The 13403-nt window shown below is 55.2% G+C and overlaps 3 protein-coding genes across 3 annotated transcripts; 2 read left to right on the forward strand and 1 right to left on the reverse strand.

The window, feature by feature from the left end:
• Nucleotides 1-1285: 1285 nt before the first annotated feature.
• On the forward strand, nucleotides 1286-2951 carry J4E88_004982 (uncharacterized protein; the record flags this gene model as incomplete). The annotated part of the gene is made up of 2 exons (XM_049398624.1): nucleotides 1286-1312; nucleotides 1374-2951. 2 exons carry the CDS (start codon nucleotides 1286-1288, stop codon nucleotides 2949-2951), a joined length of 1605 nt encoding a protein of 534 aa, XP_049255304.1.
• Nucleotides 2952-4066: 1115 nt separating this feature from the next.
• Nucleotides 4067-5989, forward strand: J4E88_004983 (uncharacterized protein; the record flags this gene model as incomplete). The annotated part of the gene is made up of 3 exons (XM_049398625.1): nucleotides 4067-4831; nucleotides 4882-5209; nucleotides 5268-5989. The coding sequence occupies 3 exons, from the start codon at nucleotides 4067-4069 to the stop codon at nucleotides 5987-5989; spliced, it is 1815 nt and encodes a 604-aa protein (XP_049255305.1).
• A 700-nt stretch (nucleotides 5990-6689) lies between these two features.
• On the reverse strand, nucleotides 6690-12285 carry J4E88_004984 (uncharacterized protein; the record flags this gene model as incomplete). Its single annotated transcript, XM_049398626.1, has 3 exons — nucleotides 6690-6886; nucleotides 6940-7089; nucleotides 7140-12285. The coding sequence occupies 3 exons, from the start codon at nucleotides 12283-12285 to the stop codon at nucleotides 6690-6692; spliced, it is 5493 nt and encodes a 1830-aa protein (XP_049255306.1).
• Nucleotides 12286-13403: the final 1118 nt, after the last annotated feature.

Consider the following 13403-nt stretch of genomic DNA (forward strand, 5'->3'; position numbering starts at 1 on the left):
TGTCCTGCATACGATGGTGGCATGGTTCCGTTGCTTGGGGCGCCCGGTGGTGCAGTATACTGAACTCCGACGTACTGCGCGTTTTGTTCCTGCATCCTGCGCATAGCCGTTTCGCGCCTCCGCTGTGTACTACAAATCTTCATGAAAACGACTGTACAGAAGATGCCTGTAACGAACATAATGACAAGAATTATGACCGCTACAGTGCCTTGCAGCGAAAGATTGGTGTTGCGACGTTGGATGGGCGCCATGTTGTCTGATTGTTATTTGGTGTTGGAGATGCGGTTTTCGAGTATGAGAGACGCGAGGGAATCAAACTCGGAAAACGTCACGGCGCCTGGGAGGCCTGAGGTATACTTAAACTCATAGCAAGGATGCGACAGGTCGCCTGAAACTCATGCACGCCTGGGCACAAATCTCGTGCACCGCCATGGACGTGATGGCGGCGCAGCGCTGTTGGGGGCCAAAACAGGTACGCGAGGCTGATCTCTCGGTGCTGCCAAGTCAAATTCTCCGAGACCGGCAGGTACGGCACCTCTCTATCGAGAAAGACGGGGCTTGATGTTGAGGAAATGCGGGAAGAGAACTGATCAAATGAGGCCTTACATTCGACGATAGTCCTGAAGGTGTCCTGCTGTAGAGCCAGACCTGGTTCTTGTGTACCTAGATAGCATGTATCACGTTGTTCAAGCCGGAAACCGCCTCCTCCTGATGGCACTTGCACCACCCTTCGGAAACCCTCAGCGAGAACGAAAGACAATGTCCAGCTTGGTGAGTATCTATCGGATCGTGAGGTCGTCGAAAGCTTGGTAGGGCTCCCGCGCTTGAGCCTCGCGGCGCTTGCATTAGCGTCGATTAAGTCGGTTGATGACGCGCAGTTCGATCCAAGACGAGATGACGTGTGACATCTGACCAGCGCGAAGAATTCAGTGAGCTTGGGAATCGAACGTCGCAAACTCTGAATCTCTTCTGCCGAACGAGATGCGCTGTGCTGCAACAACGGTGAGGTAGCTAGGTATATTTTGGTCGCCAAGCTCGGCTGTGTCTCCCCTCGACCCATGGTTTTCGCGACTACGCGCCGACTCTGCCACAACACCCCACGCACTTCTGCCTGTGCCCCCGCCTATCGTACAAGCATCCTACCACAACACGTCGTGGCATATCAAACGCGCACATCTTCAAGGGGATATAGTCGTGCGACACACTACAACAGTCTCGACATACAGTCTGAGTATGCACTCGCCGCATAGACACATCCGAAGACGTCAATACTACAAGAATCAAAATGGATGAGGACCTCCGTCTTCTCGAGGTATGCAACGGCGCAAGAGTAGACAATCGCACGACGTCGCTAACGGCAATGCGACCTGCAGCAGGAATACTGCCCCACGATAGACCCCACTCTTCTTTACACGATTTACTCGGATTTCGCAGGAGAGCCGAATGCGATCGATCTTACTAGGCAACTACTCGAACCCCTGAAGTTGACGGCCGACGCCGAAGCTCTCGATTTCGACCCTTCTGGTAGCAGCGGAGGCGCAGTTCAAGGCAGCCCAGATAAACACAGCACCGATGTCGACTCCAATGCCGACTCGTGGACGACGCAAACGGTAGCGACGGACCACTCGACGCTATCGAACGAGTTCTCTACACTCAGTGTCAACGGACGGTCGGGGGGCTCAGAAGGGTCCCTGGAGGATGGGTACTACAAGGATATCGAGCAGTCGGACGTGTCCACAAAAGAGTTGTTGCTTGCCGAAACCTTCCCAGGTCTGCGGCTTGCGCAAGTCACGTACACACTGAAGAAGTGTGGATACGACTATGATAAAGCGACGGATGAACTGTTGAACCAAGTCTTCTTCGATGACAGTAGGAAAAGCCCTACTGAAGAAGGTCCAGTCGCGAAGGGTATTGATGCATTCTCAGAAGACCATCTCGTACCGCAAAAAGGCAAGAAGGCTAAGAGCAAGAAGAAGCAGAGACTTTCCTTGGAGGCGGGTAATAGCTATCTCGTCGAATCGGATGCGCCAACCAATCGCTGGCAAAACACGAGTCGAGATGTAGACTTTATAACCTCGCGTACAGGCCTTCCAGCGAAGACGGTATCGTCGCTTTACCACGCGAATGGAACGTCCGTTTCGGCGACTGTGCTGGCCATTGTAAAGAAGGATATCGCAGCGCACAAGAAAGAGGGTGAACCAGATGCTGCACTGGTACAGGATGCGATCGCACTAAACGAGGGCTTTCCATCTATGGATCTGGAGCACGCCCTTGCCATAGTGCGACTTACTGCTCCTTCGACGATAAAAGCCCAGGAGCTAGCGAAATCCCTCACCCAACAACCTGCTAGCGAGACAGGTGGAAAGGGTGGTATCAAGCTCGACTTACGATATGCTCCTGTCGATCTATCTGACCCTTCCGAAGCTACGAGACTCCCCACTTTGACTCCTTCTGTTCGACCACGCGACGCGATGTCCACAGCTGCTGCACGAAACGACGCATTCGGGAAAGCATCAGGTGCCTACCGCAAGGGCAAGTCGACACCACTCATGAGGCAAGCAGCCGCGTACTATGCACAAGAAGGCCGCGACCTCAACGCCAATCTGAGAGCGATGAACGCAGCCGAAGCCGACGCATTCGTTTCCACACAATCTGGTCCAACATACCTCGATCTCCATGGCGTTACTGTGGCCGACGCAACGAGAATCGCCAAACAACGAACACAAGCTTGGTGGAACGGTCTGGGCGAGCGCAGAATACCCGAGTGGAGCGGTGCTGGTCGCAGAGGTGGTGGCGAGGCATACAGGATCATCACAGGTTTGGGCCGACACAGCGAGGGCGGAAGGGGAAAGCTAGGACCTGCAGTCTTGAAGACGTTGGTCAACGAAGGATGGAAAGTAGAAGCAGAGCCTGGAGAGCTGTATGTCACAGGACTGGCAAGGAGGAGATAGTGAGCTTCGATGTTTAGGCAAGATCTTGGTGTATATCAGGGATGTATGGCGCACGGGATTTTGGAGCATGTTCAGCGACAGTGCCATTGTGGAACGTATGACAGAGAAGAGATGCGATTGGATATCATCAAACACGGATTCAAGACATCCTGAGTGTTCGCTCTTTCCGTCTTTCAAAGCCAAGGCTAGCGGCGCGCTAAGGTTTTAAGCTTCTTTGGACTCCACCCACCATCCATTGCCCCCGTCTTAATCACTCACCCTCAATCCAGGTCGCTCACGAAACCTCCGGGACCTGTCAAATGCGCTCTCGTACATCCACTGTTCCAGTCGTAAGGCTGCACCCACGATCTGCCTTAGTTTCGAAACCAAAACACGCGTACTTAGCCGACACTTAACGCGCCAAGCTGTCGTTTCACGGGTGCTGCGACGGAACCAGCGACACCATCACTCAGAGGACGCGTCGACGATTGACCAAGAACAGAAATCGGGATATCATATGCTGTCACGTCTATCACGGCTCACTGACAGCGCGAGGAAGTCATCGCGATATGATTTGAATTAGGAATTTACAAGGTCAAGCGCTTCCCCAGCGATTCCACGCGACGCCAAGGTACACTTCGTGCTTAAGCTACGAGTCGTCCACCGAACAAGCAATTATGTTTTGCGTATAGCATGCGGAACCAGCTGCACGACCAGTGTTTCGCCTCTGCCCGTTGAAGTACCAAACGACACATGCCCGCGCGACAGCACAACAGCCTAAAGGCATGTGCGTCTTCGCGCACGCTATGCTACAGCGTATCTACCATGACGATCGACAAAACGTTCGAACAAAAGGCTAGAACGCATGCACCGTTTGATACGGGACATGCTCCACCCCATCGGGCCGTTCCCCATGGAGGGCATGATATATAGAGAAGGTCTTTCCATGCAGTATTACTATTCATCAGTTCGATACTCATCCAGCTTACTCAGTCTTCTTCTCTACTTCTATTCAATCATTCTTCTTTGTATATATCGCTGCTAGTCGGCTTTTATCTTACCTGTACATTCTCTACTTACATCACTGCCGGGCAGCTGATTTTTAATCCTCCTCCACATCCTTTCTATCCGCCAATATGAAGTTCGACTCCTCCATCCTCATCGCCTCCTTGGCGGCGACCGCTGTTGCGGCTCCGGCTCAGGAACCTTGCGATCACACTGCTATGGCTAAGCGATGGGTTGACACTACTGGTGGCCAGAGGATGCCTGCACACTACGTCGCTACAGTCCGTAAGCTTTCTTCCGAGAAGGTTAAGAACAAGCGTACACTTGACGCGCTCCTCGGTGGCCTTGGCGGCGGAGCGGCAGGTGCTGGGGCTGGAGCAGGAGGCCTTGGTGCCCTCGGTGGACTCGGTGCTCTAGGAGGTGGTGCTGGAGGTGCTGGTGGCCTGAGTGCTCTGGCTGGTGGTGCTGGAGGTCTCGGCGCTCTCACCGGTGCTGGAGCTGGTGGCGCAGGAGCTGGAGCTGGAGCCGGCGGTCTCGGTGCCCTTGGTGGACTTGGTGCTCTAGGAGGTGGTGCAGGTGGCGCAGGAGGTGCAGGAGGTCTTGCTGCCCTTTTCCCTGGTCTCGCCAAGCGTCAACTTGATCAGCTCCTCGCTGGTTTGACTGGCGGTGCAGGTGGCGCAGGTGGCGCAAAGGGTGCGGCGGGTGCCGCTGGCGGTGCTGGTGGTATCGGCGACCTTCTTAGCGGTCTCGGTATCGGTGGTGGAGCTGCTGGCGGAAAGGCGGGCGGTGCTGCTGCTACTACTCCCAAGGCACCTGCGACTAGTGCTGCCGCCGGCGCTGCGAAGGGCCAGAAGGGTGCCGGAGCTGCTGGTGCTGCTGGTGCTGGTACTCTTACCGTAAGTACTCTCTCGTCTTGGACTACATTTCCGAAGCTGATTTAATCCAGGGCGCTGCAAACAACGGCACTGCTGCGGCAGGAGGCGCTACCGCCGCTGGTACTGGCAAGGCTGGCAAGGGAGCTGGCAACTTGAACGGAGCTGCCGGTGCCGGAGCAAATGCTAACGGAGCTGCTGGCACTGGAGCCACTGCCAACGGGGCCACTGGAACTGGAGCTACCGGTACCGGAGCGACCGGTGCTGGCGCTGGCAAAGGAGCTGGTAACGGAGCTGCTGGTGCTGGAGCCACTGCTAACGGCGCTACCGGTACTGGAGCAACTGGTACCGGAGCTGGCAGGGGACAAGGCAACGGAGCTGCCAACGGTCAACAGGGAGCCGGTAAGTGATATCAAGTACAAAAGTTGCCATTATAGACACTGACATAACTTAGGCGCAGGCCGTGGTCAACAAGGTGCCGGAGCCGCCACTCCCCCAACTCCTCCTACCGCTGGTGGCGCGGGTACTGGAGCAGCTGGAGCTACTCCCCCTACTCCTCCCACTGCCGGTGGTGCCGCCCCTGGTCCTAACGGAGCGACTCCTCCCGCTCCTCTCACTTCTGGTGGCATTGCTGCTCCCCCTGCTCCCCCAGCCAATGGAGCTACTCCCCCTACTCCTCCCACTGCCGGCGGCGCGGGCACTGGAGCAACTCCTCCTACTCCCCCCACCGCTGGTGGCGCAGGTGTTGGCGCAACTCCCCCCACTCCCCCTACTGCCGGTGGCGCTGCTCCCGCTGCTGGTGCAAACGGTCCTCTTGCCGGTGGAAACAGCCCCACTGCTGGTGGCGCCGCAGGAGCTGGCCTTACAGGAACCGGTGCTACTGGTGCCGGTGCCGCAGGCTCAGCCGGTTCAGCTACTGGAGCTGGTGCCGCGACTGGAAACGGTGCCTCTGGCGCTCTTACTGGTGCTACTGGCGCCACTGGTTCTTCCAGCTCAACCGGTGCTTCTACCGGTGCGTCTGGATCTACTAGCACATCTGGAACCAAGGGCACAGGTGCCAACGGCGCTTCCAACGGCGCCTCCGCCGCATCTGCATCTGGCAACGGAAAGGCCTCAGGTGGCAAGGGCGCCTCGTCTGGCAACGCCGACTCTGCTCTCGCTGACTCTCAGGAGGAGGACTAGAGTACCGGGACGACTACCTGGCACATGCAGGATAGCCGTGGTATAGGAAGGAATGAATAAGTAGATGGTTCGCCGGTATGACAAGCCTTGGATGGATGTGTAATGATAGAGACGAGATTGAATTTCGATCCAGATGTTGGCACGACCGGGATGGGGACTTGGAGACTCACGATCATTTATCGGATAATAAAATTTATTTCACGCGAACTGTGTTAGCTAACGAATGATTTGATCACGACCTTTACTCATCGTCTTAGTTTGTCGATAGTGATCAAGAGGGTGAGCAGTTGACATCTAGGTCTATTGCCTGCTCTCATACTCTAGACACTCTGCAGCCTTCAGTGAGATGTCAGCGCATAGCAATCAGGGGACAGTTGAATTCTTTTGTCATCAGCACTAAAACGAATCACAGGCACAACAACAGATCCTCGTGCGATTCTAAAAGATATCGGATTGCGCAAACTAACTACTAAGTCCCTTACTCAGAACGCCGCTTCCCAGAAGCCGAACCTTTGCAATGCACACTAAGCCCACACAAATAGTGTCGTTAAATAAAGGCGTTGAATCTATAGCACGTATAGAGAGTGAGAGAACGCGTGTGACGCCTCCCAACAAGGAAACAGAGCCCTGGGTATCCATATTCTGTCCTGCCAGTCCTCCCCTCACTCAATCATCATCACTGCACCCCTGGGTGAACAATCTAGGAAAGATGGAAGGCGCCTTGACCTTCGCGGATGGCTACGCTGAGCTTCTCCCGCAAAATGTCGACGGTGCTGTAGTCGGGCATCTTGAGGTAGTTGACACAGGTCATGACGGAAGGGAGGTAGTCGTCGGATGAGTAGGGCGGCTCGCTGGGTTTGCAAACGACCGTGAACATTGGTGTGAGAGCCTTGAAGCCTGGAGATGTGTTAGTAAACAGGGCTTGATGTACAGTGGACGATAAGACTCACCTCCAATTGGTAGCTTGGGGCTGCCGGTGATGAACTGCAAGAAGTCCCTACGCTCCTGCGCATCGAACTCGCTCATGGTGGCAAGCAAGTTGCGTACGCTCTTGCTGTCGAGGTTGTAGCCGTGGTCTGCTTTGATGGAATCCATAAGAGCTGTGACGTGGTTAGTAACGGTACTGAAGTGGTGGATGTTTTAAACTTACTCTCAAGCGACCAATCCTCATCGGTCCGACCGAATAACATGACCAACTCATCTGGGGTAAATGCCTTAAGAGCAGAGTATGGGAAGACCTCTGTGAAGCCGGCACGGAAGGCATCTGCCTGACGCTGGACACCAGAGCCAAGGGTGAAGTCGATGACCTTCTCTACATACGTGTCGACGTTCTCAATCGTAACGGACGTATCCGCACCGTTCGGAATAAGCTCGATCGAACCATAACCAGGAAGTGTGAAGTCGAGAGCTAGGTCTTCCACCCGGCAATCCTGGATGACAATGTCGTTCAGGGCCGCCGCTTTTGCGGCTGCGCTCAGATTGTCATTGTCAACCTTCTTCTTTGCATCGGCAAATTGCTTGAGCAGAACCAATGACTTGGCCAGGTCTTCATCGACAGCCTTGATTGCTCCAAGAGATGGTGCCACTGCTGCGCTGGAACCGTCACTGATGCGGAAGAAGGTTGGGTTGAAGGACACGTCGATAATGCGAGAGTCCAGCATAGAGCGAGCGACGAATTTGCCCAGAATCTTGAACAGCTCGAGACGCTTCTCTCCATTCTCAGTGCTTGCTTCTTCGGTGCTCATGGGAGCGGGGTAGAGTCCTCGCTTGCCGAAAGCATATTCGTCCTGATCGCTGGACTCATTCTCTCGCCAAAGCTTCAGCTTCTTCTTTGAGAACTCGCGGGATACGGTGGAGTAGAATTCCAACGTCGGTCCCAAACCAGTTCCAACTTCCTCAAAGTACTCGACCTCCAGGACACTAGCCGAATGACCATACAGTTGCATGACTTTCATGGCGGACTCCAAGATTCGGGACCTAGAAATGCGAACCTTCTGGCGTTGAAGTCTGCCTAGGAACGGCCGCTCATCCCTATGACGGCTGTCCCGTGAGTCGCTTGTGGGCTGCGAGTTCTGCCATCGCGTCATAGACCTAGAGTAGCCGAACGAGGTAGACTGTAGGAAGAGGTGGCGTGTCTCGAACGGGAAAAGGAATGGATAGAACCGAGCCAGATCCTCGCTCCAACTAGGAAGGCAGTTGCTAGCTACAACGAGAGGCTCTTCTAACTGACGGTTGAGTTTGGCTGTGAGCTTCGTGTTCACGAATTGCGAAAGCGGCTCAGCATTCAGCTTGACCTGTTCCTTATTCGCCAGTAGGATGTCGTCAAGGTGCGAGTTCAGCCCGTGCAGTATGCTGAGTAATCGCAAAATACCAGATGTCACAGGGTGTTGATCAAGTGAGGCCGGCATACCCGAAACGTCCGAACGCGACTCTGGCGGTGGTGTCAAGGAGCTAGGCTCGCTTGGTGGAGGGCCCTGCACCCGCTTGAACTTGATGGTATGAATACCGTTCCAAACCGAGCGATGCGATCCGTCCGCTGGTTGCGCCTGGCTAAAGTGCACAGCGCGGTAGATTGTTGTCTCATTTGAGAGCGGCTGGTCGTTCACGCTGAATTCGATATGCCAGTCTTGAGGGGTCGATTGTACAGCACCAGCATATGACAGAGCGCCCGCCCCACCTAGAGTCTGACGCATGGCAGCCGAGCTCTGTAATAAGGCAGACAGACGCGACGTTGGAGTTCGGTTTTCGGAAGGTGGCTTTGCCAGCGGTGTGTTTTGTACGGGTGTAGCAATCCGCGTGCCGTCCTCCTCACGAGCCGTGGCTTGCCCTGTCGATGCGACTTCGACACTGACAGCCGATGGATCTGGCATATCCTCATCCAGCTCATCCTCAAGATCATCGACGATGGCATTCAAGGCGCTCTCGTCATCCATGGAATCTTGGTCGGAGAGCTGCGCCTCGTCAGCACATTCGACTTGATCTTGGCTGCTGTTCGAGTGAGGCTTGGCTGGAGGTGGTGGCGGGGGTGGAGGAAGCTGTGCCTGTTGACGCCTACTCGATCGACGAGACTTCTCTCGTGTGGCGGAGCTCGGTCCTGGCTGGGATGCGTCGGTCGGGGCTGCCTTGGATCGCGAAGACTTCTTTGAAGCCCGGTGTGACGAATCTGAAGGCGTGTGGGGTGGTGGCGGCGCGCGTCCTTCCGAAACAGCTTGAGCATACATGGCCTCAAATTGATCCCGAGATGGGAATTGGTCGCGAGTCTTAGCCGGGCGTGGCCTATCTGCCAGGCTGATGCGGGGTCGAAGGTAGTCGTCCAGGGCTTTGAATGTAGCAATGGCGTGAATAGACACCATGATATTGCGGTACGTCTTAGGAATTCCTGAATCGTCATCGGCGACAAGCTTCAGCCTCAATTGCTTAGCCAGCATGGAAGTTGCGCTTCCTCGGCTGTCGTACATGTTTTGATGAACAGTAATCACGTCGAAGTGTTCAGACCTGCTCAGCAGATCTTGCAGCTTATGGACCAATACGCTGAAAGGCGTAGCTGGAGACGCAGTGCTCGCGGTCTTGATCTTGCTCTGGCCGCTACCTCCCATGAAGGCTTCCAAGAAGATAGGCCTAGGGTCGACCTTCTTGTCAGATGTAGACATCGAGAACAGCTCCAAGAGCACCTCCACAATCTTCGAAGTCTTGAGCTCGAAGCTTGTGATGCTTTCTAACGCATCGCCTTCAAAGTAAGATGCCAGTCTAGTGAACAAGTTCATACAGTCCCTTGTGGCACCATCAGCAACGCACGTCTTGATTTCACCAGCAAGCGATTTCAAGTCCTCCAGAACCGCAGACGCCTTTTCGCGTATAGGATTATTAGATTCCTTCTCGTGAACGTCGATGAACTTTTTAGCACGGAGCGTGATGATGTCTTCGACATCAGGCATCGGTAGTGGCTCGCGCTGGTCAGAGGACGACGAAGAGTCTGACTCGTCATCCTCGTCTCGGTTCTGGCTGCTTTCATTTGGTTCATCGTCAGGATCCACGTCCTCACCATCGTCGGACTGCATTTCCACGTCGACACCGTCGCTCGACTGGGCAGGTTCCCGCTCAGCGTCTTGTTCGGCAGTAGAGACGGTGCTAGCACCTGAATCAGCTGCAGCCTCTATCTCTACTGCTGACTTGGGATCCTTGGGCTTGATTTCCAACGATTTGCAGGGACGATTCGCCAGTTGTGAGATCTCGGATATAACACCTTCGCGATAGAATTGGTACCGGTAGATGGGCTCCAGCCGCTTAAGCAATAGCTCGGCAGCCTGCAACGCGTATGTGACCAAAGATGGGTGGTCCTGCTGCGTAAAGATCGATGCTAGATGCGAAGCATAGGGTACCGGCCGCAGAGCTTCCTCTAGGATATCGGTGTCCAGATTTGACAACATCTTGAGATGAGCGGTAAGCACTTTCTGGCGTACGCTGAGGTTGACAGTACTTGAATAAGCGTCTGTCAGAGTAGGCAGAAGGATCACGGCGAAGCGCTTAACCTCTGCCTTGCAATCTTCCAACAGCTCGACGCGTTTCTCATTGGTGGTCTTCTTGTTAGTGGAAGAGAGTGGAAGAAGGTCGTCGCCTGGGTAGCCGGCATCGAAGAGATCGTCAAGGTACATCAGGCCCTCGGTCGGGACATCGGGCAGCAGTTCGCAGATAACATTCAACGTCTCGAATACCTGATCTTTGGGCCGGTGAATCAAGGCTTGCATGATGACGACAGAGTCAATTTTAGCTGCGACGTCCTCAGTGCCACTAGGAGGTGAAACACCAGTTAGGATCTGGTACAGAGTATCGACCACGTTCATCTTCAACAGCTCAGCTGATAGACGCGGGCTTGCCTTGGCGGTGTACGCCAGAACCTGCAGGAACATAGTGTGGATGCTAGGACCAATGAGATTGGTGCTGCCAGGGAGCAGAAGTCGCAGGATAGCTTTGAGAAGACCTGGGCTGACCAGCTCCTCCAGCTTGCTCTCCTGTTGCCGGAAGCTCTGGACGATCCTAGAGACACAGATGCAGCCCTGCTCTACAACCTTTTGATCGTTGTTGTTCAGGATATTCTCAAGAATAGGCATGACATCGCGCACGACCGGGAAGGAATCCTCTGGGATGTTCCTACAGCAGTTGGCTGCGGTTGTGACGGCTACACGCTGTGTGCTTGTCGCGAAGAAATCGAGGAAAGTCAAGCACGCTGTAAGACCGCCTTCCCGTACAATAACTCCCGGAAACTCAACTGAAATCTTTTCCAGCGTGCTCAGACATTGTTCGGCCAGATCGATGAAGTTGATCTCGAGCAACTTGGAGCAGAGGACGGGCACAGCGCCACCGTAAACGACGTTGGCGGTGGCTTGAGGCAGGGCTTCCATCAGGTTGGCCAAGCATCGGCAGGCGAGCAACATAAGCTCCGGGTTCTCTTCCATTGTGAACTCGTTCGGCTGCATGAGCTTGACTAACTCCTTGACGTAGGCATCGGGGGAGAAGTGACCGGCGAGGTTGTCTTCTGTAGAGATGAGGAGCACTTCAGACAGCTCTTGCAGCGCAATCAGCTGTATAGACATGTCTGGCGATCGCAGTTGATCCAGAATGCCTCGAAGGCGCTGTGTGGTACCTGCCATCATGCCTGTGAGCTGCCTAAGCGCGGACAGGCTGTGTGAGTTGCGTCCCAGGAAGCCGCTGGTGAAGGGATCGTCGTCATCATCGTCGTCTTCTTCATCGTATCGCTCTCCGTGATCGTCGCCGTTCTCGTCATCGCTGGTATGGTCTTCGCCAGACTGGCGCGTTTCCTCTTCGGGCTTGTTTGCAGGAGCATCGTCCATGGTCGTGTCGTCCTCGGCCTTGTTCGATTTGCGCGAGCTTCGGCGGGACGTGGAGGGGCTATCGGCGTCGGGCGCGGCGTTTGAGGGCTTGGTCTTGCGGCCGCTCTTGGATCGCTTCGAGGGCTGTGGCGTCGACTTCTCGTCGATAGGATCTGATGGTGGGCTGTCTTCGGTCAGCGCTTGCTCGCCGGCTGGGGCAATTGGCACAGACCCAGACGAAGACATGGCGGCTTTGCCTTTGGCCTTCTTGGTCTTGGTAGCGCGGCGTTTGGGAGTAGACTCTGGGTTGTCTGCTGGGTCGGGGCTGGGGTCGCGCGCTGACGTCTTCCGCTTGCGGGACGCTGGGGCGGGCGGCGGTTGCGTTGCGGTCGGGGGAGCAGCGGGGGGCGAGGTGTCGTTGGTGTTGGCGGATTGACGCCTTTGCGAGCGAGTGACTCTGGACGACATGAGATTCTGACTACAGGCTTGTGAAATCGAGATGCGCGCAGACTGTGGCCCCGGTGGGTGCAGCACTTCTGTGGGGGCAGAGCAGAGTGAGACTTGGTTGAGGACCGCAGCAGCGTGTGGTGTTGAACCGCGGGGTGCAGAGTGCTGCAGCAGCCAAGGGTCGGGTGGGAAGGTATTTACCTTTCACGAGGTCCTCTGGAGGCCATCAAGGACGCGCCATTAGGCGTGTGCTCAAGCGAGTGCGGTAGGTGCAAACACACGGGGACCGGGAGCGGCGGCGAGTGTGGCGGGTCTCAGCAAACAGAGCAAACGAGAGAGCTGCTCTGGCCGTGCGATGGGTAATAGAAAGAGATGGTAATACTGTCCTGGCGCTGGCGAATACTGGACGTCGATATCCACCTGCATGCCAGAGGGAGCTAATTACGTGACCTGCCTAGCGCCTCTGTTGTTATCGATAGAGCGAGTCGCAGTTGCCGCTTCCGACCTGCTGGCCCGCGCCTGCCAGAAGCACCGCAGAATAGTGAGGTGAGGTCACCGAGGCGATGAGTTGGCACTCTCTCTTCCCAAATTCGATGACTGTGGTGAAAAGTCTGTCAAGGTGAGGGAGCTCATCTGACCATTGAGGTGTTCCATTCAGCCCGACTAGGCTGGGATGAGAGCATCGCGGCATGGCTTCAATTGGGGTGTCGAGGACTAACTACACAACGTCTTGTTCAACCCTCTACTAATATCTAGCAATCCAGGCCAGCTTCAAAGGGAACAGATCTAGCTCCTTCCTACTATGCTAGCCGCAGCCCTCCGACGTCGCTCCCACGGTTTCGCATCGAGTAATCAGGCCATCTCTAGCCATCCTTAGCGCCTTCTGTCACGGCCAGGGCTACTCAGTACCAAGACAAGCAATCCCTTCCTCTTCACAGCCAAGCACACGGATTGTTCAGCATATGGATCCCACGGCTCATGCCTAATCACAAAACAGAGTTGGTACCTGTGGGGTCGGGGAAATGCCGACACACCCACGCGCACGTGAGCTGCCCACTTCTCTCTGCGCAGTTGCAGACTTCGCTTGCCATTTGGCGAGTCTTCGGATGCAAAAGGCGTTTCAATTTTTGCGGCGCAGA

Source organism: Alternaria novae-zelandiae (genome assembly GCF_023758075.1).
Source record: "Alternaria novae-zelandiae strain BMP 2774 chromosome Unknown scaffold_9, whole genome shotgun sequence".
Classification (NCBI taxonomy): domain Eukaryota; kingdom Fungi; phylum Ascomycota; class Dothideomycetes; order Pleosporales; family Pleosporaceae; genus Alternaria; species Alternaria novae-zelandiae.